The 24,447-nt window shown below is 53.9% G+C and overlaps 1 protein-coding gene across 1 annotated transcript; it reads left to right on the forward strand.

Moving 5' to 3' along the window:
* The first annotated feature begins 16 nt into the window (after positions 1-16).
* MFSD4A (major facilitator superfamily domain containing 4A) lies at positions 17-23,853 on the forward strand. Its single transcript, XM_029933392.1, has 10 exons — positions 17-156; positions 5,299-5,497; positions 6,130-6,372; positions 9,498-9,666; positions 10,120-10,235; positions 11,264-11,437; positions 15,532-15,679; positions 19,139-19,209; positions 20,459-20,579; positions 21,709-23,853. Exons 1-10 carry the CDS (start codon positions 17-19, stop codon positions 21,762-21,764), a joined length of 1,437 nt encoding a protein of 478 aa, XP_029789252.1. The 3' UTR covers positions 21,765-23,853.
* Positions 23,854-24,447: the final 594 nt, after the last annotated feature.

The following is a 24,447-nucleotide window of genomic DNA, read 5'->3' on the forward strand; positions in this document are numbered from 1 at the left end:
CTCATGTGGAGGTAGCATGGAGCTGGTCATCAGCGGCACTTTGACCCACCCCTGGGACGTGGAGGGCAGGCTCCCGTTTGGAGCCCAGCAGCCCCCCTCTTCTTATCACGGAACCAGGAGGCCCAGAGCCGCCTCTCCTGGCAACACCAGGTCAAGGTGATCAAGTGTGCCCTCTGGGTAAAGCAGAGCACCTGGGCTGGCAGGGTCAGCAGTGTGCTCAAGGTCACACAGCAAAGTGGCGGGGCGGGCACCTCCCAGCAGAGCCACCGCCAGGCTGGGGGAGGACCTGCTCTCTCTCCCCCGTCTCACCTTCCACGCGGAGCCATCAATGAGTAACTGGCCGTTTCTCAGGCTTCCGGAGGGAGGGTTTCCTAGACGGTCTAAGCTATTCCCACATCTCCCCAGGCCTTGGGGGATTGCCCCTCCCCCTTACTTGGCCTGAATTAACCTCTGAATTCAGGATCAATGATATGATGCTGGCTTTAGTCTGGAACCAGAGTCCAAAAACTGAATTCTGACTCTCTTCCCCTGTCTGGGACTGGCCCCTGATCTATACAGTGAGGGGTAGGACTCTTAGGTCCTTGCTGCCACTCCAGCAGTTCCCGCACCTGCCTGCCAGGGTCATCCCAGAGGGCACTGCAGTGGGAACAGAGAATCCAGGAGCAGGCACCCATGGCTGCCGAGCAACCTGCCTGGGCCCGGCTGCTGACAGGGAGAGTATGAGCACCGAGGAGGAGGCTGCTGGTGGCCAGGGCCATATCCCAAGCAGGGAGCAAAGCACCGTAGCAGTGCACTGACTCCGCACAGCAGCCTCAGGAGACAAAGCTTTTGTCCCCATTTTGTAATGGAGGCAACTGAGGCTCAGAGGGGCTATGTGTCCCTTGTCCCGAGCCACCTGCTGGGAAGTGACAGAGGTAGGTCCAGGACCAGTCTTTTTTTCTAATTTTCTTTTGCATTTTTTAAAATTAAAAAAAATAATGTTTCATTTATTTTTGAGAGAGATAGAGAGACAACGTGAGCAGGGGAGGGTCAGAGAGAGACGGAGACACAGAATCTGAAGACAGGCTCCAGGCTTCGAGCTGTCAGCACAGAGCCCGACACGGGGCTCAAACTTACAAATCGTGAGATCATGACCTGAGCGGAAGTTGGCCGATTAACTGAGCAATCCAGGTGCCCCTCTTTTACATTTTTAAAAATCTTTTTTAAATTCTTATTTTTGAAGGAGAGAAGGACAGAGTGTGGCAGGCAAGGGGCTGAGAGAGGGAGACAGAATCGGAAGCAGGCTCCAGGCTCTGAGCTGTTAGCACAGAGCCTGACACGGGGCTCGAACTCATGAGCCGCGAGATCATGACCTGATCCGAAGTGGGACATTCAACGGACTGAGCCACCCAGGCGCCCCCTTTTTGTAAAATTTTCAATTGAAGTATAGTTGGCATACATAGTATATCAGTTCCAGGTGTACAACATAGTGATTTGACATTTTTCTACACAAGGACCAGTCTGATTACGAATCCCACTACATCCGTGCTGCCAAAGCTGTCTTGACATGATTATTCCATAATTTTGAAGTTACCCACATTCCTGGAAGGGGCCTTTGGCTGAACCATTAAGTGACCAAGCCAATTGGTATATTTCAGTCTGGCTCTGGGATGTATCTGGGACTTCTTTTCTCTTGGCAGCAACAGACCATTCTAAAGAAATGTGTGCACGCTGGTGGTTGGAATGCCCAGGCACAGCCCCGCCGGGGAGACTGGGGAGGGCGGGCAGCCTGGGATCGAAACACAGGCTTTCCTGTGCTAGAGCCGTCCCCACTTACTGAGGACATGTCTCCATCTCCCGGCCCAGGAACCGCGGGCCTGGTAGGGGCTTAGCCCTCTGCAGCCCCGACTGCTGGCGGCAGCTTCAAATCATGGCCCAGGGGTTGGTGGGAGATGCAGGAAGGGGCCTTCCCTGGCCAGTTTCTCTCCAGTCTCTCCTTTCTGCTTTCTCATTATCCTTTCCTGCCTGTCCCTGAGCCTCGGAACAAAAATGCCCCCCTCCTGCTGCCATGGGCATCGAGTGTCCTTCTCAGAAGTGAAAAGTGAGAGAGTACAAGTAGGGGAGAGGAGAGGCCTAGACCGGGCAGCCCACCATGACCTCAGCCCTCCACATCCCCCTCCCATCTCCCCAGCCTCCTGCTGCTCCCCTGGCATCCAGGCCCTACTTGAGTCTTCATCTCTTGCCTCTGTCTCTCTGTCTCTGTCTCTGACTCTCTCTGGGTGTCACCCTGTACAAGTCCCACATCAGCCTCCCAGGTCTCCAGGCCAGCCTGTTGGGGCGGGGGGGTCACAAGAGGAGCTTCCTCAAGCACTTTTCTCACGTGACCAGCAACATTCAGCAGCCCCAGCGGTGGGGGTGGGGGGAAGGGTGCGCACCTCCTCAGGGCCAAGTGCAGTGCCCGGCATGGGAGCCTGCACTGGCCGGCTGCAGCTGATGCCTTGGGAAGCCTGCAGTGTAGCCAGCGGTTATAAGGGAGGAGGTTGGAGCTGCTAATTCACCCGCAGAGGGACCCCTGGGGGCTCATGTTCCAGCAAACAGCTGTTCACCATTGCTTCTACGCCTGCCATTCAAGGCTCTGCAGACTCTGGCCCCCTGCTGTCTGCTGGCCGCCCCCTCCCCAGCCTGGCTGAGTCGGTGGCCCAGCATCAGCTCTTTTTACACACACACACACACACACACACACACACGTGCATGCACACACGCGCACACACACGTGCACGCACGCACACACTCACGAGCTCTGTCTCTGTTTCTGCCTCAATCTCAATCTCTCTCTCTCTCTCTCTTTCTCCTCCGTGGAAAAGCAGCATGGCATAGGGGTTATCAAGACCTGGATTTGAGTCCGGACTGTCAGCTACTTTTCCAGTTTTTCTCTACCTCAGTTTAGAGGCACAACTGCAAAGCCGCGGCGCTGTCAAGTGCCCCAAATGTCTCGGGCACTGTAAACACGTGTCGGCTGTCATTTGCTTGTCTCACAGCTCTCCTTCCCTCTCCGTTTCCTGATCCCGGGGCTTTGCTACAGGGCTGATTATGAGCCACGTTCATCTAGGTTTCTCCGGGCAATCGTGATAATGTGCTGAAGGGAATGTGCACTTGACCTGGCGCCTCCGTGTGCTACTGTAACTAGTGAGCGAGGTGGTGGAAAGGGCACACCGTCCGTGCACCAGCTCAGTGGGGAGAATGTGTGAGGGGGAGACGGGGGACCTTCTTGCCATCCCTGACGTCAGGCCAGCCAGGAGGAGGCTGGTTCCATGTCCAACATGGGGCTTGAACTCCTAACCCTGAGATCCTTGTGCAGGAAAGGGAAAGGGAGACAGAGACAGAGAGAGAGAGCTATAATGAGAAGCTTGCCATTTTCATCACCCGTGGAGATGTGGGCACCACCTCTGTGCCAGGGGAGGAGAGGAAGACCTGGAGGCCAGGTTGCAGGAGGTGGAAATGCATGAAGCTCAGTGAGCAGTCCAGGCTGTTGGCACTGGGGACCTGCAGAGCGAGGTGTGGGGGGGGCTGCCAGAGGGAACGGGATTGGGGGGGGAACCTGGGAGGGACCTCAACAGGCCTCCCCACAACACGACCCTCCTGTCCTCCTCCTAGTGTCCCCTCTCCCTGCTCACACATGGTTGAGATCAGGCAGGGGTTGTGATCAGTAATCTGCCCCGCAGATCATCCCGGAAACAAGAAAAGAGAAAATAACGAACTAATGCTATCAGCAGAGCCCTTCTGATAAAGGATTTAATCACAGAAGGGCCAGGAGGAGAAGCTGAGGGCCACGGGGGTCAGAGGCAAGCACCCCTGGCAAAGGACACGGTCTGAGAGCTCTCCTGAGGGCCCCCTTCTTTTCCTTCACATGCTGGAAATTCACATAGGTCCTCAGGCCACACACCCCGCCCCCCGCCCACCTCTCCAGGTCCAGCTGCTGGAACAACTGTTCATAATCTGAGAAATTTCCTTTATAGCCTCTCTCTTCCAGAACCTTTTTTTTTTTTTAAAGTAGATTCCATACCCAACCCGGGGCTGGAACTCCCAACCCTGAGATCAAGAGTAATATGTCCTGCCAACTGAGCCAGCCAGGCATCCCCAGAACCTTCCTGCTGCCCAAGCTCCTTCACCCACATTAGCCTTTCAGCCTAGTTCCAGAAAATACAAGCATCCTTACTTGCTCAGAGTCTGCATATCAGGTAGGGTGTCCCAAAAAGACTGGACATTCCATTCCCTCACTCGTGTGAGAAGAGGCCCTCAGCCTGCCTGCCATGGCTCCTCTGGGGGAAGGTCACCTCCCAGACCCCTCTCAGTGAGGACAGCCACAAGGCCGGGTCAAGATCTCTGTCCAAGGTGGGAGGCACTACATCACCCAAAGACCTTGGCTCTGGGCTTTGGTTCAGGTGGCTTAACTTGGAGGCTACAAAGGGCCTGGCTGGTTTGCCGTTCCTGTGTGGGGACAGCGCATTGCAGCCGAGCTGGGGTGGAGGGGGGTGTTGTGGAGATTGGGTCCCACCCCAGGTCCCACCTCCAATGTCATGTGTCCGGCACAGGACCCACGAGATGCTCGAAGTAGATTCCTCTCCTACCTCCATGAGAGGAACAGAAATATCTTTGCATATAATCTTTTCTAAGTAAATGATTGATTTATTAGCTTTTTCAATATTAATTTTTAGACATTTATTGATTTTTGAGAAACAGAGAGAGAAAGCAAGTGGAGCAGGGGGCCAAGGGTGGGGGCGCGGACAGAGGATCTGAAGCAGGCTCTGCACTGAGAGCAGCGAGCCCGATGTGGGGCTCAAACTCAGATCATGACCTGAGCAGAAGTCGGCTGCTCAGCCCACCAAACCACCCAAGCACCCTAAAGATTTTATTTTTAAGTGATCTCAACGTGGGGCTCAAATTCACAACCCCTAGATCAAGAGTTGAATGCTCTACCAACTGAGCCAGCCAGGCGCCCCTCTAGGTAAACAATTTAAAGTTTAAAATTGCTTTTAAGTAAAATCATAGTGGGTACACTTTGCTAAGTGCCATCATCACACCGTTTCTTGAGTTCTTACAGCAGTCCTACGAGGTAGGGGTGTTACCCAGGAGACCAGGGCACAAGAAACATCCAGCCTGCAAACCCCTTGCTAATAAGTGACAGCTTCTTCAGCAGCCCCCTCCACCCTCTACCAGAAGCTTCCACTGAGGCTGCCTAGCAAGCGGAGGACGAGGAGGGGGGCTCTTTATTTGAAGGCCCCAGGCTCCTCCACTCACCTCACCCCTCTGCTACGACAGCCTGGCCCAGTCGTTATGGGCCCTCTTCACCTCGACCCTGGCCATCTCGCTGGTGTTTGCCGTCATCCCTTTCTGTCGAGACGTGAAGGTGCTGGCCTCCGTCATGGCGCTGGCTGGCCTAGCCATGGGCTGCATCGACACCGTGGCCAACATGCAGCTGGTGCGGGTCTACCAGAAGGACTCGGCCATCTTCCTCCAGGTAAGCCCGCACGCAGCCGCGGGGCCAGGGGGTCATGGGAGCTCCTGGGACCTGTCCCCCTCTCCCAGCCCCCTCCCTGGGGTGAGGTGTCTTCTACCTGAGGCCAGGTGGCAATGCAGAAAGAGCACCAGGGCCTTGGTTTTGTGTGGCCACTTCCAGCTGGGCCACACAGGGCCACTGTCTCTGCACTCGGGTCTCCTCATCTCTAGAGTGGGGTCATGCTCCCTGCATGTTCCCAGGTGCTCCAGAGAAGAGGTTCTTTGTGAATTGGAGAGTGCCCTGGTGGGAAGGCTTGCTGTCTTCTCGGCCCCCTTCCCATCTCTGTTGTTTCTCTCCCTATCTAGCCCTTCCCTTTATCAAGCCCCCTCCCCTTTGGGGTGTTAGCTGGTAGATGTTATCATGGCCAGTTGGGGTTAAGGTTTGGGAAAGAAGGAAGTGGGAGCGAGGGAACTGGCCACGGTTCCCAAGTTCTCTCAGGCCAAGAAGGAACTTCTGTCCTCATCTCTCCTGTTTCTCTGCTGCTCCCCACTGTGGGGCCAGGCAGGGGTTCCCCTGATGGGACACAAAGTGGGGGGTGAGGGTATGAAACCTGAGCCATCCCCCCACCCATTTATTTCTCCTCCCCCCACCAGGTTCTCCATTTCTTTGTGGGCTTTGGCGCCCTGCTGAGCCCCCTCATTGCGGATCCCTTCCTGTCTGAGGCCAACTGCTTGCCTGCCAACGGCACAGCCAATGTCACCTCTGGCAGCCACTTATTTCACGCCTCCAGGGTCCAGGCGTGGCGTTGGTCCAACCAGTCGCTCTCCGGGCTGCCTCCACAGGACAGGGCAGGGACCCACGTGTCATACGCCTTCTGGATCATGGCCCTCATCAATGTGAGTGCCGTCGGGGCGGGGCCGGGAGGGGACAAGTGGACGGTCACACGTTTCAGTCCATAACAGCTCCCAGTGTAGATTCTTATGCTTCTGGACAGTGTGCTGGGCTCAAGTGTGCCTTCAGAAGGCGAGGGGACGGGAAAACTAACCTCCCTCCCCCAGGGGCACATCTGAATACAAACGAGGTTGCAGGAGATCATTTCCAAGGGCCTTAGTTGTCACATCCATGATGACGATTTTCCAGGGAGGTAAAGCCATGAGCGGGTTTAGCACATGGAATCAGGGCCAGCTTGCAAGACATCTGAGGCTCCATAGGAAACCAGCTCTTGGCCTCTAAGGCCAGATGAAGTAGACCTTGGGACAGAGCACCCCGGCATGTGTGGGGCTCTTCCCTGGGATCCTTCCCTACCGGTGGGATTCTCCTATGTCCTGCTGGGAGGTGGGCTCCCATAGGGGCCAGGGGATAGATATGACCACGCCACAGCTGCAACGGTGGGAGCAGAGCAGAGACCACCTCACCGCTGACTGGGTCACATACTGAGGCCCCACTGCACGCCAGCGCTCCTCCTCCCCTGGCAGCACTGACTCTGTTTCTGGCTGGAAACCTCCAGTGCTCTTTAACCCAAGACACATACCCCGCAAGTAGCCCAGGCTGAGGCCAAAGGGACAGGTCAGGAGATACCCGTACCCTCTCTCCATCTTGAAAAGTACTTCGAGGGGGGACCCTGGGTGCCTCAGTTGGTTGAGCATCCAACTTTGGCTCAGGTTATGATCTCACGGTTCGTGGGTGTGAGCCCCATGTTGGGCTCTGTGCTGACAGCTAGCTCAGAGCCTGGAGCCTGTCTTCGGATTCCGTGTCTCCCTCTCTCTCTGACCCTCCCCTGCTCATGCTGTCTCTCTCTCTCTCTCTCAAAAATAAAATAAAACATTAAAAAAATTTTTTTAAGAAAAAAGAAAAAGTACTTCAAGGAACACCAGCAACAGTCCTGGCCTCTTGGCCTGAGCCCGGCCTGGGCTGTGGGTGCAGAGAATTCCAGGCGACCATTGGCCTGGCTGCAGGGTGAAGGCACCGCATGGCCTGTCATGATGCAGGGCCTCAGTTTGCTCTGGGCACACTTGCCACTGCTCCACAGCAGCTGCCCAGCCCTGCACATAGCACTGAAAGGGGTCTTCGAGATCGTCCAGTCCCACCAAGCAGCAGAGCAGGGGGTGTCCACCGTCCCTGGCGCAAGGGCCTGATGAGTGCCCAGCAAGACGCTGGCCAGGCTGTCACCCCCACCACCAGCACCAGCCTCTGTCCCATCTACGTGCTCATTGTTCGTTCTACTCCTTTATGACTTTCCTTTCCTCGTTCCAGAATCTTCACTGGGGGCTCTCAAAACCCCACGCCCCTCTCTCACTCTTTCCATTTTCTGCCTGTGCCTGTCATTGCCTTGGAAACAAGCCAGCTTTGGGCCCGTGCCCTCCAGGAGGCCCCTGCAAGGGGGCAGGGTCACCCTCAGCACGGTGTCAGAGCTGAGACTCCAGGACCAGGAAGCCGGAAGGTCCAGTGTAAGCCCTCGAGGTGCAGACGGGAGGCACTTTGTTTGCAGCAGGATGTCCGGGCTTTTTTTTGTTGTTGGTTTGTTTCTGAAGATAAACAGTCCACCACGGAAGAGAATGGGGCTGTACATGCTTGTGGGCACATGTGCTCACACCGCACGCGCGCACACACACACACACACACACACACACACACACACACAGAGCCCACCCAGAGCTCCTTGACTCTCAAGGTAGAACTTCTGCCGTCTCTGAATGGACTTCTTATGAAGTCAGGCTGTGTCCTTACCAGGCACCCCCAGCCAATCCTCTGTGAAGTCCTTCCCCCCCACCCCACGTCCCTGGAAAGCCCCACTGGAGTGACCAGGCTCTTTCACAGCTGTTTCCCCTTGGCCTTCACTCAGGCATTCTGCCACCACAGGCCTCTGTGTGTGGGTTTCCTGTTTCCCCCATCAGACTAGAGGGAGGGCTCATCTCCCCCGTCAGACCTGGGAGTCCAGAGGGCAGGGGTTGTCTCCTCCCACTGGGGCCTGATTTGTGGGCCTTGGACGTAGCTGGGAATGTGGAAGGAGGCTCCCAGGGTGTCCTCAGGGATGGCATTCGGGAGCCCGGGCACAGGCCTCCCCCTCCAGGCTGGCCTCCAGGGAGGGAGAGCCTGCCCCAGAGTAGCACCAGCCCTGCAGGAAGGGCGGAGGTCAGATTCAATGAGGAGCTTGCTGGCAGCGAGAGTGGTTAGATGCAGGCAGGGCACCTGAGGGAGGTGGCGGAGGCTTCTCCAGGCAACGGCAGGAGCGGGGACATTTCTCATTGCTCTGGGGAGTTCACTAAACCCAAGTGGCTTAATGTAGACAGCAGTGCACGGAACACTGGGCTTGTGCGGGGGTTGCCAAGGGCAAAGGAGTCCGCGTCTCAGTTTTCCTGTTTAGACAGCAAGCCTCTGAGGACGGGTCCTGTACCTCCTCGGGTCTAGCAGTACCGAGACAAGCCATGAGGTGGGGTCTGACTGGACAGAATCAGAGTGCCGGGCTCCAGGCCAGCTCTGCCCCCGCATCAGCTAGTGACCAGGCACTAAGGCTCTCTGGGTCTCTTGCTTACCATTCTGGTCTCTTCCCGTTGTAACGGGTTATGACTAAGTGATAGCTTGGAGCCTCAGTCACCCCATCTGGAAATTGGGGATAATGAACAAAAAAGCAAACCATTTTCATGAGGTATCATGTGATCTACCAGCATGAAGGGGCATGTTGGGGAGTCCTGCTTCGGCACCATCCAGGAGATGGATCTCAGAAGCTACTTTATCTCTGACATCTCTCCGGTGCGGTGGCAGCAGCCTGCTGTGAGTCCGAGTATTGCATGTGACAAGGAGCTGTCTACAGGAAAATGGATGTGGTTAAGGCTGGACGGTAGATACACCTGGCGGGATTCGCTGGTTGTGGCCTTTAGGTGGACACCCTTGGAAAAGAGCCCTCTTCACTCAGGACTGTGTGGACACGTGCTGGTCCACCCTGTGGTGGTGTATGCAGGTTGGGCATGGGAAGGGGAGAGCCTGATGGCAGGGCTCTCCTGACCCTCTGCCCACCCCCCAGCTCCCGGTGCCCATGGCTGTGCTGTTTCTGCTCTCCAAAGAGCGGCTGCTGGCCTGCTGCCCTGGAAGGAGACCCTTGCTCCTGTCTGCAGATGAGCTCGCCCTGGAGACCCAGCCTCCCGAGAAGGAAGACGCCTCCTCGCTGCCCCCAAAGTTCCAGCCACACCCAGGTGGGGGCGCTAATGAGCTTTCACGCCCACAGCCCCATCCCGGAGGCTTCCCTAGTAACCCCTTCCATGAAGATCACAGGTGTTGATAGTTGGAAACAAACCATGCCCCCCCCCCCCCGCCCCGGCACCTCTCTGGTCTCCTGAGGCGGGACAAGGGCCAACCTGGCCACAGGAATGGGGAAGGCAGGCTTCTGGCTCCAGCCTGCCTGTGTGCCCTTGGCCAAGTGACTCCATCTCTCTGAGCCTAGCTTCCTTCCACCAAGACCAAGATTGGGAGGGGGGTGGGGGGAGCTGTCCCTAACAGCTGGTTGGAGGTTAGGGAAGGTGGGAGGCAGCAAGCAGTCCCCATCCTGCCAGGCTCGCCCACCTGCCAGCCACTTACCCGGGGCCTGCAGGGAGGGCGGGGGCAGGAGCAGAAGCAGAGACTCAGCCCTGTACTTGCATCTTGTCCAGGGCACGAGGACCTGTTCAGCTGCTGGCAGAGGAAGAACTTCAGAGGAGTCCCTCACTCCTTCTTCGCCATCCACATCACAGCCGCCCTGGTCCTGTTCATGACCGATGGCATGACGGTGAGCCTGCCCTCCTCCCCGAGGCCAGGCTAGGGGCAGCAGCAGAGAGCTGGTGGCACCCAGGTGTCCTGGAGGCCTCACCTGTGCTACAGTCAGTTCCAACATTTGAACTAAGTCAGAGTCTCGGGGGCGGGGACTGTGAAGAATGGCTCACAGCCGCCGGATCCTCTGGTCTCCAACCCGCCAGTTGTTTTCATTCTCCTTCACTCTGGGGACAGGGGCCTCTCAGGTCTATTACCAAGTGCAGGCTGCCCACGGGTTTAGATGGCCAGAGCCCTCTCCCTCCAGGTAGAGGTCACGCCGTGTAAACTCGAGGGCACTCTGCTTCCTGGAATGTGTTCCAAACCTGGACTTTGCGAGCCGTGTTATAAAGAAGCTGCAGGCAAGATGTGGGCCCAGCTCTTTCTTCTACTAATGGCTTCTGTTAATATCGTTTAGTGTCTTTTTCCAGAAGTCTCTTAGACTTAGATCGGGATACTTTTGAATGGCCGATTGATTAACTGATTGCCCTACTAGGGCCTCTCCGAAGAGAAGGCCCTAAAACACATGACCCAGTGGAAAATACCCGCGATAGAACTGGTTGACTTCCAACTTGACCTTGGGCACGTGGCTTCGCTCCGCCCCCTCCTCTGGAAAATGAGACACGTGTACACCTTTCTTTCCGGCTGTGGTACCCTTCCTTCATCAAGAAACCATCCATGGAATCCTCATAAATAAGACCTGTCATGGCGCTCTGCTCTGGTGGGGTGTGGGGAGCTGTCTAGACCTCTGGGGGCCCCCCATGGAGACCCGGAGACCCCTCTCCCTGTGTCCCCAGGCCTGTACCTCTGGGCGGGTGTAATCTATAAGCTCTAGCACTTCGGGGTTTGCGAGTGTTGTGTGACCTTGGCCCTCAGCCCACCCTTTGAGCCTCTGGGAGCAGGACCAGTGCTCCCTCAGCCCTCGGCACACCTGCCCCCATCCGGCCTTCCTTTTCTGAGGGCGCAGCTACACTGCAGGTGTGCTCAGCAGGGCCCGTCTCTCCACAGGGGGAGTACTCAGCCTTTGTGTACAGCTATGCCGTGGAGAAACCGCTGTCTGTGGGGCACAAGGTGGCCGGTTACCTCCCCAGCCTCTTCTGGGGCTTCATCACCCTGGGTCGGCTCATCTCCATTCCCATCTCCTCCAAAGTGAAGCCGGCCACCATGGTGTTCGTCAATGTGGTAAGTGGCCTCCTTTCACTTCTTGGAGACACAGGACCATCCACTCCCAGCCCTACCACCGCCCCAGGACATTTGCTCGGGACTGGACTCTGCCAACAGGGTGGGAATGCAGGAGGAGAGGGAGGACACAAGGACAGAGAGATGCTGGTGAGGAAGGGATGGAAATCCGGAAGGTGGAGCCTATCTGAGTGACCTTGGAAAAGTCCCTTTCCCTCTCTGGGCCTCTGATTTTGTACCCCTAAAAGAAAGGGGCTGCAGGAGGTGGTTACTGCTGTGAGTGGAGCAGAGCCCAGCTGACAGTCTGCCAAGAGTACAAGTGAAGCAGGCGCTGGCCTTGGTCCTCCTGTGTGACCTTGAGGTCCAGCTGGCTAGAGCCCCATGGCCAGTGGAGGCCAGGCATGTCCTGGCCTTCAGAATCACCATGTCTAGGCTGGAGCCTAGGAATTTGCAGATGATCCCTAAGTAGCCAGACTGGAATGCCGGATGGCATTCAAGGAACTGGTCCAAGTGCAAGCAGTGGAGTCAGATGTGTCCATGTCACCATCTATGACAAAGGATCCAGATTACAGATTCCTGTATGGTCGTCTAACCCAGCCTCCCTTCAGGGCTCAAAACACCATTATAACATCCTCTCCAGGGAGTCCACAGTCTGTTTAAATACCCCCAGTGATTAGGAACTCACTACCTTTCCAGGTAGCTTAGTTCACTGCGGGAAAGAACTTCCTTGGGTTGAGTTTCTGGTGGAAAGGGGTTTGGGAATAATGTTGGGGCCACAGAGACCAAAGATCATGAGCCCCAGGAAAAGCCTTGTGATGGTTGATGACTTTTAAGAGAGAAATTACTTTTTTTTAAGTTTTTATTTGTTTATTTCAAGAGAGAGAGAGAAAGAGAACACGACCTGGGGAGAGGCAAAGAGAGAGAATCCCAGGTGGGCTCTGCACTGTCAGCGTGGAGCCCAAATCAGGGCTCGAACTCACAAACGGTGAGATCGTGACCTGAGCCAAAGTCAGACACTAACTGCCTGAGCCACCCAGGTGCCCCTGGACTGCTGGGTTTTAAAAGGAAACGCCAATTCCTGGGCCCAACCCAGAATTCATGAACCAGGAGGTCCAGTGGACCTAGTGATCTATCTATTTAACCAATACCCCAGGGGGTTCATGTCATCAAGCAAGTTTGGGAAAACAGCATCCTAGAACAAGTGACTTCCAAATACATTGGGAAATACAGATTCCTGGGCCCCGCCCCCCGAGATTCGGACTGGGGGTGTGGAGCCGAGCCTTGGCATCTGGCTTGTTTTCAGAGCTTTTCAGGTGCTTTTGGTGGGCACCCCAGGAGGATTCCGGTTAAATAGCCCCAAGCAAGTTCCCCTGATGCACAACCGCCGCAGATTCACTGCGACTTCTCCACATGTTCCTCTCTGTTTTAAATGAACGGCCACCCTGCTCTCTGTCCTCCTGGGGCTCAACATCCACTTCCTGGTGAAGGAACACGCACTTGGTGCGGGGCAGAGTCTGTGGGGAAGTGCAGGCGTACCTAGTTGTACAAGACGGGTCTCTGCCTCGGGGAGCTCGCGGCTGGCCCAGGGGAAGGGACGGGCAGGGGAGGGGAGGGCAGAGCGTGCCCTGGCAGGGCGGGTCAGCACGTGTGTGGTTAGCAGGCAGGGAGCAGGCGGAGCACCACTGCCCCTGGCAGCAGAGCCCACTGAGTAGGAGGAGCTGGTTGGTAGAGTTGCTAGTTCGCACTGCGCATGCTCAGGGTCACCTCACCTAAAATAAGAGACATGTTTTTAAAACTCTACCCAAGTCTAGAGCTCTTCAGGGTGACTCAGGACCTCAAGGCCTGCATGCCAACGTGTGGTTTGCTAATGGGGTGACCAGGCTGCAGAAGGGGAGCAGGAGCGGAACCTTCGCTGCCCCAAGGCATCTAAACTGAGAGCTGACAACCCAGGTGCCAGTGGCGTTAATGGCAGAGGCGCAGGGTTGAAAGGCCCGAGGGAGGAGCTAACTGGGTGAGGGCGTGGTGGGGCAGGGTCTGCGATGGGAAGCAGACATGGGCTAGATTCTGGAAGGTCCTGAAAGCCAGGTTTGGGGTTTTATTCAAAGTAGGAGAATAGCAGGCCTTTAGAAGGTGTGAATGGACATGGTCTGCCTTGTATTTTAAAAGCATGATGTTCTGTGATAGACCTAGAAGGGAGATAGTGAGGAGCCACTCGGGCAGTCCAGGCACAAGAGGGTGGTCCGGGATGGTTGTGGAGAGGCAAGAGTGTACAGCGTTTTGGGGGTGGAGTTGATAGACATTGCCCCTGGCCTGAATGTGGGAGAGGAGGAAACAGGATGGAGGACATACCCTAGTGACAGGGCCTGACCCTGGGGTGGATGGAGATGCCATTCACCGATGCCGGGAAGGGTGTGTTTGCTGGAGGCAAGGCCAAGTTCTGTTTGGACCAGGCTGTCAGTCATCCAGTGGAGTTCTGGACACAGGTCATGGCCGGAGGGATGGATTTAAGACGCTGGGCGTAGAGATATTTGAAACCATGGCGCTGGACCAACTGGGAACGCAGATAAAGAAGCGCCAGAAGGGTCTGGGGCGGTGCCAACATTTGAAGATTGAGCAGAGGAGGAAGAAAGAAGATTGAGCAGAGGAGGAAGAAAGAGCAGTGAGGCTGTGGGGTCGTTTTCTGTGCCAAAGAAATACATTGTGCTTGGAACCGTAGCTGGGTCCACTGCTTTCACATTTGTACCACGTGAAAGAAGTCTTTTCGTGTTGCTTCCCCATTGTGAAGAGTGTGTTTCCTTCAGCCTCCATTTATGGTACCCCCACCCCCTCCAGGGCAGCGAGCCTTTTCTAGGTCTCAGGTCTCAGACCAAGAGGCCTTGCAGCAGAGACAGAGGGGCTGGTAGAGAAGGTAAAGGGAGGGGGGCAATCACTGGCTTGGTTCTTCCAACTGCAGAATATCCTCGGGATCTGCCTGTGAGTGTGACCATCCTTCCTCCTGCTCTGTTCATCTGTAAAACAGCCAGAGTGGGGGTGGGGGGGGATGTGGTTCCTTACACACCTTCTAGCTCTCTGCTCTGTAATTTTATCTTACTTTTTTCTAGAAACAGAGGCACTCACCCAGGAGATGCTTTCCGGAAAGCCATGGTTTTCTGTGGAAGATCCTTATGTCTGGAGACATCAGGGAGAGAACTCACACACAAACACTCGGACTGATACTTGTCGAAAGCATCACACTTGAGGAGCCCCTGTGTGGCTATCATTTTCCCACCACTCTTTCCGTGTAGCTTTTGTAACCCATTTTGTAGACGAGGAGGCTAGAATCAGGTGGATCAAGGACTTCAAAGCCCCAGGTTTGGTATTTAACACCTGGGTCTTTCACCTCCAGACCCCGGCTGCCCAAGTTTCTTCCCAGAGGCATTTTGCATAGAAATTTTTCAATCTTGACATAAAAACATTTTAAATTAGGAAAAGCGTCACTTAACAAAAATATGCCCGTGTGACAGAGGCCTCTACTGAAACAGGAAGGACTCTGGTCCCTGAGCCCATCACAAGTCTCCACTTTCCGCAGGTTGGAAACTGCTCGTGGGAGTCTGAGCTGAAACGGGGGAGGGCAGGCTGCCACAGCCACAGACCCTCCCTCTAGGAGGTTTGCCTGGATCCCCAGAGCCTGGGGGACCTGGCCACCCACACCCACCCCAGCCAGCCCCTCCTGCTACCCCTGGGCTTCCTCTGCAAACTCATGGCTTTTAGGGCCAGAAAAGCAGTTCCTCTTCATGAGGAGTGGAGGGCGGAGAGCTGGTGGTGTGGCTGGAATTCCCCGTGCTCCAAGATGAGACATGGGGGACAGGCAGTACTGCCTCTCAGGCGCTTCTCAAGTGTGTATGGCCGGCCCTGTGCCTAGCGGTCGGCGAGGCTCATTCTCCCCTCCCCCGCTTCCTTGGCCGACACGCGGCTGGGGAAGGTGCAGTTCCCACATAGTCCACAGGGAGGCGCCCTGGCCACACAGCCCTGCTCGGGTCCGAGAGGCGCTTTCCAAGTCCGGAGCCTGACGCCTAGCTTTTCCCAGTTTCTAAGAGCCGCCTCCTCTGCTGTTAAAGGTCGGCGTGGTGGCGACGTTCCTCATGCTTCTCATTTTCTCCTACAACGTCGTCTTCCTGTTCGTGGGGACAGCCAGCCTGGGCCTGTTCCTCAGCAGCACCTTCCCCAGCATGCTGGCCTACACAGAGGACATTCTGCAGTACAAAGGTGGGTGTGCTGGGGCGCAGAGCCAAGAGCGCCGCCCTCCCCCCGCACTTCCTCCCCTGACGCCCCATCTTTCCGTGGTATTCCAGCCAGACTGCTGCCCTCCTGACTCTGGTGAGAACTTGTTGGCAAAGGAGGTTGTTCTGACCCACGTGGCATTCCCCATTCAACATTATGCCCGTGTCATGGGATGTCAGGCCACTGAGAAGCAGTAAGCTTCTCTTTCCCGTTTTCGTTTCTCTCACGAAAGTGACTTTCAAAGTGTGACATGCGTGTGCTGGAAAATCCAAGTTCAGAGACCAGCAACGTTGCCAGGGAAAGTCATGGCATAAGAAAGGGGTTTATAACTTATCAGTGAGAGCTCCTCCCGGCTCTGCTGTGCTTGTGGCTGTGTTGGGACACATGGCGGGATTCGAACAGCAGCTCCACACTTAACTGGGGGTTGTCACTGTGGGTTCCTTGATGCCGGAAACCTCAAATTCTCTCCAGTAATCTCCCTCCCCTGCTGTAGCCTCCCAACTGCATGTAGCAATGAGCAATGATCTTTTTTTTTTTAATGAGTTAATTAAAAATAATTATGTTTTGAACATTTAACATTACCCTTAGAAGTAGCTAGAGTGCCCTGGGGTGTCGGAAAACCCACACTGAAGAGGAAGGATCTCTTTAGGGGAGGAGTGAGGAAATGGGTGTATGGGGGGTGGGGGTGGGGTGTCTGGAGCAGTCAGAGCGAAAACCAGCTCGGTTATGTGCAGCGACGAGAGATAGCTGGCCTGGAGCTGCGAAAGCTAAGGACGGTCCCCAAACCCCAGTGGGCAAATGGAGCAGTGGATTAACCTTGGTGTCAGCTATGTTACGAGGTGGATCCCAGACTTTTAAAGTCGTCAACAGATGTTAGAGGACAGGGCGCCTGGCCGGCTCTCAGTCCCTGGAGCACGCAACTCTGGATCTTGGGGTTGTGAATTCGAGCCCCACATTGGGGCTGGAACCTACTTAAAGATAAGTTAATCAGCTAAGCCAAATGTTGGAGAGTAATAATAATAATAAACTGTCACTCAGATCCTCCCTCTTCTCATTTCCCACCATCCCCTCTGCGTTCAGGCCTTTCCCATCTCTTGCCTTCTCAGAATATTTCCTGGTGCCCGTGTTTTCCAGTCTCTGATCACCTCCATCGCTGCCTTGGCAGGTCTTGGCCTGGGCCCTTCAGATTTGCCTCCATCGGTGGTTCTCAGGGCTGGTCCCACGGTAAAATCACCTGGAGCGCGGAAAACACAACCCAAGGCCTGGGCTTTGTTTCCATGATGTCTGGTCTAACTGGTCCGGAGCTGCTGGGAGGCTGTGAAGTTCAGCGAGGGTGGGATGGTCTCCGCCCTGCTGCTGGGGGGGCGGGGGGGGGGGTCCCCCGTGAAACACCGGTCACACCGCTGTATGTTGTATGTTTGGTGGCGCTCTGCTCCTTCCTGCAGAACCCCCGCCCCCGCCCCCCGCCCACCGCTTGTACTCTGCGCCTGCATCTTGGCGGTGCTGCACCACTTGCTCTTCCCTGATGGCACAAAAGCTATTCTCTGCCTGGAGTGCCCACTCGGCTCGGTCTGGCCCCTTTACCTGCCTGCTCAAGTCCCTCCTTCTCCACGCCTTCTAGAAGCTTCTCTGACACCCCCACCCCACCCCGGAAAGACATGTCCCTCTCCTTTGTACCTGCCTATGCTGTTTGACCCCCACGGCTTCTGTGCCTGTGTTATCTGTGCCCACTCCTTGACAACCGGCACCAGCAGGGAAGACGGGCAGACAGGCTTTGAGGTCATTGGCAGACCTGAACGAACGTCTTGGTCCTGCCTGCATACTTTCTAGCTTTGAGACCTTGTTACGATTCAATTTTCTTCCCCTTTCTGAGCCTCAGTTTTCTCATCTACAAAATGAGGGTGCAAACGCCTATCTTTAGGATTATTTGTGCATTTGACGAAATGTAAAATGCTTGACTTAGCTTAACTGACTCACGGGTGCACAATACATATGTTCACTCTGATTATTCATTGGAGTCCTCACAGTGTTCAGCTGGGTACCTGATGCACAGAAAGTACTGGAGGGTTTTTGAATGAATGCATGGAATAGAGAGTGGGTGCTCCAGGGATGCAGAGAAGAGAGTGACCAGTGTTGAATCCACACAAAGCTTCCTGGAGGAGCTGGCCCAGGATCTGGGAAGGCAGAAGGAGAAAGGAAAGACATTCCAGGGGCAGGGGCAGTGAACAAAGTGACAGCAAAGGCATAGAGACTAATGTGACTGGGAGCCAGACCAATAGAGGAACTTGAAGCCTGAAGTAGGGAATGACAATCTCTGTTTTAGTAAAACAAACAGACAAAAAAAATTCCAACACTAAGCATCTTGGTATGTTGGTCACTGGGCTAATAATAAGCAGTAGTGTACGCCACTGAATACAGTTCGGGCACAGTCCTCTCTCGTGGGCTCGCAGCCCAGAGGGGAAGGCTACGCCGCAGACAGTGGGGTACCGGGGAGGAGGAGCCCAGGGAGACAAAGAGCACCTATTGCAGAGTTAGAACGAGATTTCCTGGAAGAAATCTAAAGGAGAAACTTCAAAAATGAACAGGGGCTTGGCCTGTGAAGGGGAGGCAGAGAACGTGTGCGTCAGAACCTGGCAGTGAGCGTGAGTGTGCCGGGGCGGGAGGCGAGACATCCCGTGGCTGGAGGGTGGACTGTGAGCAGGTGTGATGGGTCTCAGCAGAGACCAGACCCTGCAACCACATGAAAGCATCTGGACCGTATCCTGAAGGCAGTGTTGAAGGGGTAAAGCAGAGAACTGGTGGGAGTCCGGGGGATCACCGGTGCACACGGTGTGAGCATTCGCCTGTGGTGGACCAGACCCGCCACACAGCAACCCTGCAGAGAAGGTGTTGTGCCCACTCACAGACGGAAACCAAGGCCTAGAGAAGGGGAGAACTTGCCTAAGGCCACAGGGGCTAGTAGGTAACATAGTTGGGCTTGGGACCCGAGTCAGACACTGAAGCTTGGGCTCAGGGGGTCTGTACCCTGTTGCCAGAGTGAGCGGAGGTGTGGCTGGTCAGTACAATGCCAGGGCAGTGAGCACACTGGTCGGTCTGGAGCAGAGGGCTGGCCTGAGGAGATCGGGGAATCTTTCCAGAAAGGCGGGGGGAGTCAGATCGGGAAGGACCCCAAATGCCAGGCTAAGCAATTTGGAATTTACCCTGAAGACAACCCTCAGTCATTGAAAGTTCTAGAACAGTGAAAATATAATGACAGCAGGACCTAAGCGCACCCCCACAGCAAAGTTAAGGACTAAAGTCTGAGAAACCTTAGGAATTCAAACTCATCCAGTTAGGTAGCCACACCATTTTCCAGAGTCTTCCCGGAAACAACCCGGATTATACCAGCTGACTTCTGTGTCCACAACTTGCTTTTACTCACCCAAATCCTTCTCTTTTGGTTAGGCTGTGCGACCACGGTGCTGGTGACAGGGGCAGGAATTGGCGAGATGGTTCTCCAGATGCTGGTTGGTTCGGTATGTGGGAAGGGGACTGCGTTTGGGGCGCCCCCTCCAGGCTGGCGGGAAGATGCAGCCAGCCCACTTCTGAACCCAAGCTGTCCCTCCCCTGAGGGTCCCACAGAGCAGGCAGGGCCCCCTCCGGCTGTTACCTGTTTCTGCTTCCGCATGTGAGGCCTGGAGATGTGAAGGGATGTGCGGTGCGGTCCAAAGCAAACACAAGTCAGGTCTGGGAGCGGGGCCAGCGGGGCCCCGTGGGAATGCCGTTCCACGCCTGGAGCCTGGGGTGGGATTGAGCAGCGGGCTGGAGTTCTTTTCCCACCGCTTCCAACCTACATCCCCACCCCAGTTCCGCGAGCCTCCGGCCACCCTACGCAGGGCCTGGCTTTCCTGCCCAAGTCCTGCTCTGATCGAGGGCCAGCCCTCCCGCTTCTCATCAGACAAGTCCGTGCCTCGTGGGTGCCCTGGGAAAGAAATACGTCTGCTTTTGTTTGAAGACTAAAGCGCATATGTAGTTATTCCCTGTTTTACAAAGGAGGCTATTGAAACTCAGATAAATGAGCAACTTGCTCCTGGTCAGTCATACTTCTAATAAGTGACGGGATGTTCAGACCTAGGTCTTTGGGTCTCTGAGATGCCCCTAATCCCAACCCTCCTTTCCTGAGCTTGTGACCTGCAGGGAGGGGGCAGAGCTACATCTGATTTGCCCTGCATTGAAAGGACGTGAGGTCTGGGGTCTGCTTCGGTGTAATCTAGTGCAGGGGAGAAGTGGAGGGGCCCAGAGGTGCTAATTGCTAAAGCTGGGTGATGGGCCCAGGGGAATTCCATATGCTACTTTGGCCTGCGTTTTAAATTTTCCATGATGGAAAGACATAGGCATATTTAGCTCCTCTGCAGAGTTCTGGTTTGGCCTTGTGAGCTTAGAAACAGTCTGATCGGAGTTTAGGGAAGAGGGAGAGATTCTCAGAAGCTTCCAGATACAGAGCTAAAAGGGACCACAGGGGTCATGAGCAGGATTTCTGCTTCCTCCTGAAACATAGCCTTGAAACGGAGGCCGAGACATTCCCCCCCCCCCCCCCCCCCCCCCCCCCCCCCCCCCCCCCCCCCCCCCCCCCCCCCCCCGCCGCCCAACTCCGGACCCTGGCTCTTGGCGAGACGGTCTCAGCCTGATGGCAGAGCCCACCCGGGGTGGGAGAAAGCTGCTTCCTCCAGTGAGTCTTCCTGTGAGGTCTGACGGTCGGTGTCTCTGTGTTTTCCCCTCTGGCAGACATTCCAGGCTCAGGGCAGCTACAGTTTCCTGGTCTGCGGCGTGATCTTTGGTTGCTTGGCTTTTACCTTCTATGTCTTGCTCCTGTTTTTCCACAGGATGCACTCTGGACTCTCATCAGGTAAGGAAAGAATCTGTTTCTACACAAGAGGGGGAAAACAAAGCGGGGTGAGGCCGTGGGCCATGCTATAGGTCCTAGCACGCCACAAATGCTGTTCTGTTCCAAGTAAAATGCAAGGAAATGTTTATTTTTCTACAGCTTCCTTTCCCCCTCTTCCTGCTTTGCCGTGCATTCGATTGTCCGCGCTGGACTCTTTGGGCAGGAGGGAATGGGATAGGCTGACTCATGGTTTCTCCATCAGGAGAGGGGCATGGATCGTGAACTTGGCTTCCTGCGTCCCGCCGTGCCGTGGGACCACGGGCCAAGATCCCCTTTCCAGCCCGTGTGGGGCCCTGAAACGCAGCGTCTGCCTCCTTGGCTGGAATGCGGCCCAGACGCCTAATTGGCCATCTCTTTGCAGTTTGGGATTTTGACTCTAGTCCAGATTTCTTTTTCAAAAAGAGGGCCTTCAGGCCAAGTGGCAAAGAAAAGCTCCTTCGAGGCAGAGACACCTCCTAAGAATAGTGTCATTCCTGGAGACCTAAGGCACGGGGTGTCCCAAAGCTATTTTCATATCCTGAGCCTCCCTGCCTTTCTGCTCAGAGATCTCAAAGTCCCAATCACTGTATCAGTTGTGCATGTAGCCAGTTCTTAAAAGAAGGTGCCCATGCGGAGCCCTCATCCTCTCCGTAAGAGCAAAACGATCACAAAATAATGGAAAGAACAGGTATCTGCAATCCAATCCCTCAGATGGCCCCTCAGTTTAAAGCCCAGAAGAGCAATGGGGGGGGGGGATCCCCAGTCAGCACTCACTGGAGCCCCGCTTCCAAGGTGGCCAGTGCCAGTTGGTGTCTAGCCCAGCCCTCAGCATTGGAGCCTTCATTTCGGCCACACGTTCAAGAAACATTTGCAGAATACCTATTGAGTAGCACCTAATGAGTTCCCTACCTCTATTCCCCAAGCCCCAGGCACTAGTCCCAACAAACCTCCACCAACAATTGGCCAGAACTAGTCAGTCTGACTTTCTGCTCGGCTCCCTGGGGAGCCATAGGGTGGAAGAGAAGCAAACGTGTGGGGAAGCTCTCAGGATGAGTAATTGCCACGGCTAATCAGAGCTGCTGAAACATGCTCCCTGTTTTTTCTGTCGTAGTTCCTACCCAGGACAAAGCACTAGGAATGGAAAGCCCAGAGTGCTACCAGAGGTAAAACGGGGGAACGGGGCAGGCGAAGGCGACCGGCTTCTTGAGCACCGGCACAGACCAAAGTGTTCAAGAAAGGTGGGGGTCGCCCTGGAGGCGCTCGCTCCACGCCTTGGCTCGGATCTTCTCCACAAATACTTGGTTGGGTAGAAGAAATTAACTTGACTGGGAAAATCATTAGCGGTTTACTGGATGGGTATTCAAGTTCCTTTCCTCTTCCCTGGTTCGGACCTTTGGTAAGAGCTGTCCAGGGTACCCAGATGGGAAGAAAGAAGACAGCCACATGCTTCACTCCATTGGCCGCCTCCCGCATGGACCGTACCCTGGGTTTGAATTGTTGAAGTTTGAAAGAATAAGTTGAAATTATGAAGTTCGATGATCACTGCTAGATGTAGATATATTTTGAATCAAAACAAACCGTGTTATTTCCTGGCATGCTGAAAGGATTTATGTGCTTTTTACTTTCTGATAATCCACAGTCCTTCAAATTCCCATTGCTGATTATCAGTAGTTTGTTTAAAATCAAAGACATTGAAAGGAAAAGTTGAATCCTGCTATCTTTGGGACACTAATTCCATGCTATACTGGGCCGGCTCATACTAGCTTATAAAAGCCGATTGTTAAAATTTCACTTTGAGAGCGACCTGTTAAACTCAGCCAGTATTAAAAATGAAATCATAGAAAGTTAACAATTCCATTAAAGATGAAGGTAATGACCACTCACAACTCATCACTTCCTGGAAGTTATCTAAGCGTATCTGGGTAGCAGAAATAGGCTATCGAGGTGTGACTCTGTCCATCTCTTCCCAACTGCGCTTTCAGGGGTAACGTGTTTGGTGGCTTGAGGTTAGCCACATGGAGGATTCACCCCATAGAAATTGGCAAAGCTACAATTCCTCCCTTTTTTCTTCCCCCTGGAGAGCTGATGGTTAAACATCTACCAGCATACCACTGCTCACAATCAATGCCAAGTGGCTCCTAAGTTGTCTGGGAGAATGGGACAAAGGTTTGGATTTCTTTACTTGACTGCACTTACAAAACAGTGTAGGAACAGCACTAAGAAATTCCCAAAAATATCTGACTTAAACTTTACATCTTTTATAAAGGAAACAAGCTCATGTCAAGTTGGTTTTTCTTAACAAAAAGCTGGGACTGCCAAGTGATTCAGAGGGCGCAGAATACCAAAAGCGGTGTGGAGTAGGCGCTCCTGCCTGGAGCAAATCCTCTAGGAATAGAGAGAGACCAGAGCCGGCCACTTGGATAGGGTGAGGGCACTGAGGCGTCTGTAAGCAGTAAAATGGCTATGGTGACTGACCGTACATCCGCTTACGTGCAGTTTCTCTGCGGTATGTACAGATGTGCATGCGTGAATATAAAAAGGGGGTCAAGGTTCTCAGTAGCCTGAGCCGCATGCCCCACACTGAGCAGCGTACCCTAGCTCGGTAGCATCAGCATGTAAGCCCCTCCATCTGCCTGCATCCTGGGGGTGACCGGGCCCTCGCTTTCTGGCTGTGCGGCCCTGGGTAGGTAGGTCACCCATGTTCTTCCAGCCTGGCTTGTTCTCCTTAAATCTAAGTGACATCTCTAAAAGAACTTACCCTACCTCAAAGGAATTCTGAAAGAATGAAGTGACTTTGTCTAAAGCAATTATTATATGCCTGACCTGGAAACTGCCTGATAAATGTTAGCAATTTTTATTTTTAAACCTCTTCATAAGCAGCTTTGAAGTTGTTCAGATGTTTGGTACATATTTATTATAAGTCAGACAGATCTAAATTCTTTTTAAGGCTGATGGTCTAAGGGTGTATTTTAAGTATACATGTAAATACTTAAAAATATTTGATGGCTGCCAGACTTCAGTGTGCAATCTAACTGGAGTGACTGACCTGGACAAAAAGAAAGTAGTTGTATTTTTCTTGCGTTTTTTTCAAAAAACAAAAACAAACCAACAAAAAAAAGCCACATCCTTTTATACAGATTTAGAAAGAAGAATCAATGGCTTTATCTAAGGTGATCGTGATTAATTTGAGAATATAAAGAATGATATTGAAGCAAATCTAAGTGTACCTTTCCTGAAATAAAATATTTTAAATTTATTAAGTGTGTTTTCCATTATGGACAATCGATCCTTTCATATGCAGCTCTGAAACAAATGACCAAATATTTTCCAAAGACCGGTCTCTCTCAAAACTATAGGGTCACAGGGCTGGCATTTTTGAAGGAACAAAACTGGCAGACTGAGGATCACTATTCCCTCTTCCCTACAATCAGAACAAGGGAAGGCAGAGGTTCTGATCCCCCACTTCGAGCACGTAGGGCTTTTTACCTGATCTCCTTTCAGGAGTGTGACATTTCAGAGTGCGGCGGGACCCCGTTCCCAAATGTCCATCTGCTGCTTGGAGGCGGGGATCTAATCCATCTGTGCGCCAGATTCACTATGGGAAAATGGAGTGACCTAAAGGGTTTTTAGAGGATTCATTTATGGGTTTTTAAAAGATTGAGGGGCACCTGACTGGGTCAGTCAGAAGCACATGTGACTCAATCTCCAGGTTTTAAATTCAAGCCCCATGTTGGGTGTAGAGATTACTTAAGAATAAAATCTTAAAAAAAAAAAAAAAAAGATTTGTTGAGCACCTGTTATGTTCAAGGCACTGATTCGGTGCAGAGAATCAGCAGAGAATGAGATAGAA

This window comes from Suricata suricatta, chromosome 3 (assembly GCF_006229205.1).
Source record: "Suricata suricatta isolate VVHF042 chromosome 3, meerkat_22Aug2017_6uvM2_HiC, whole genome shotgun sequence".
Lineage (NCBI taxonomy): Eukaryota > Metazoa > Chordata > Mammalia > Carnivora > Herpestidae > Suricata > Suricata suricatta.

Bases quoted from the DNA above. Each gene is read 5' to 3' on its own strand.
- MFSD4A (XM_029933392.1), top strand. From the start codon at position 17: ATGGAGCTGGTCATCAGCGGCACTTTGACCCACCCCTGGGACGTGGAG. The intron at 6,373-9,497 runs GTGAGTGCCGTC...CCCACCCCCCAG, and splicing joins GGATCATGGCCCTCATCAAT to CTCCCGGTGCCCATGGCTGT. The intron at 11,438-15,531 runs GTAAGTGGCCTC...CTGCTGTTAAAG, and splicing joins CCATGGTGTTCGTCAATGTG to GTCGGCGTGGTGGCGACGTT.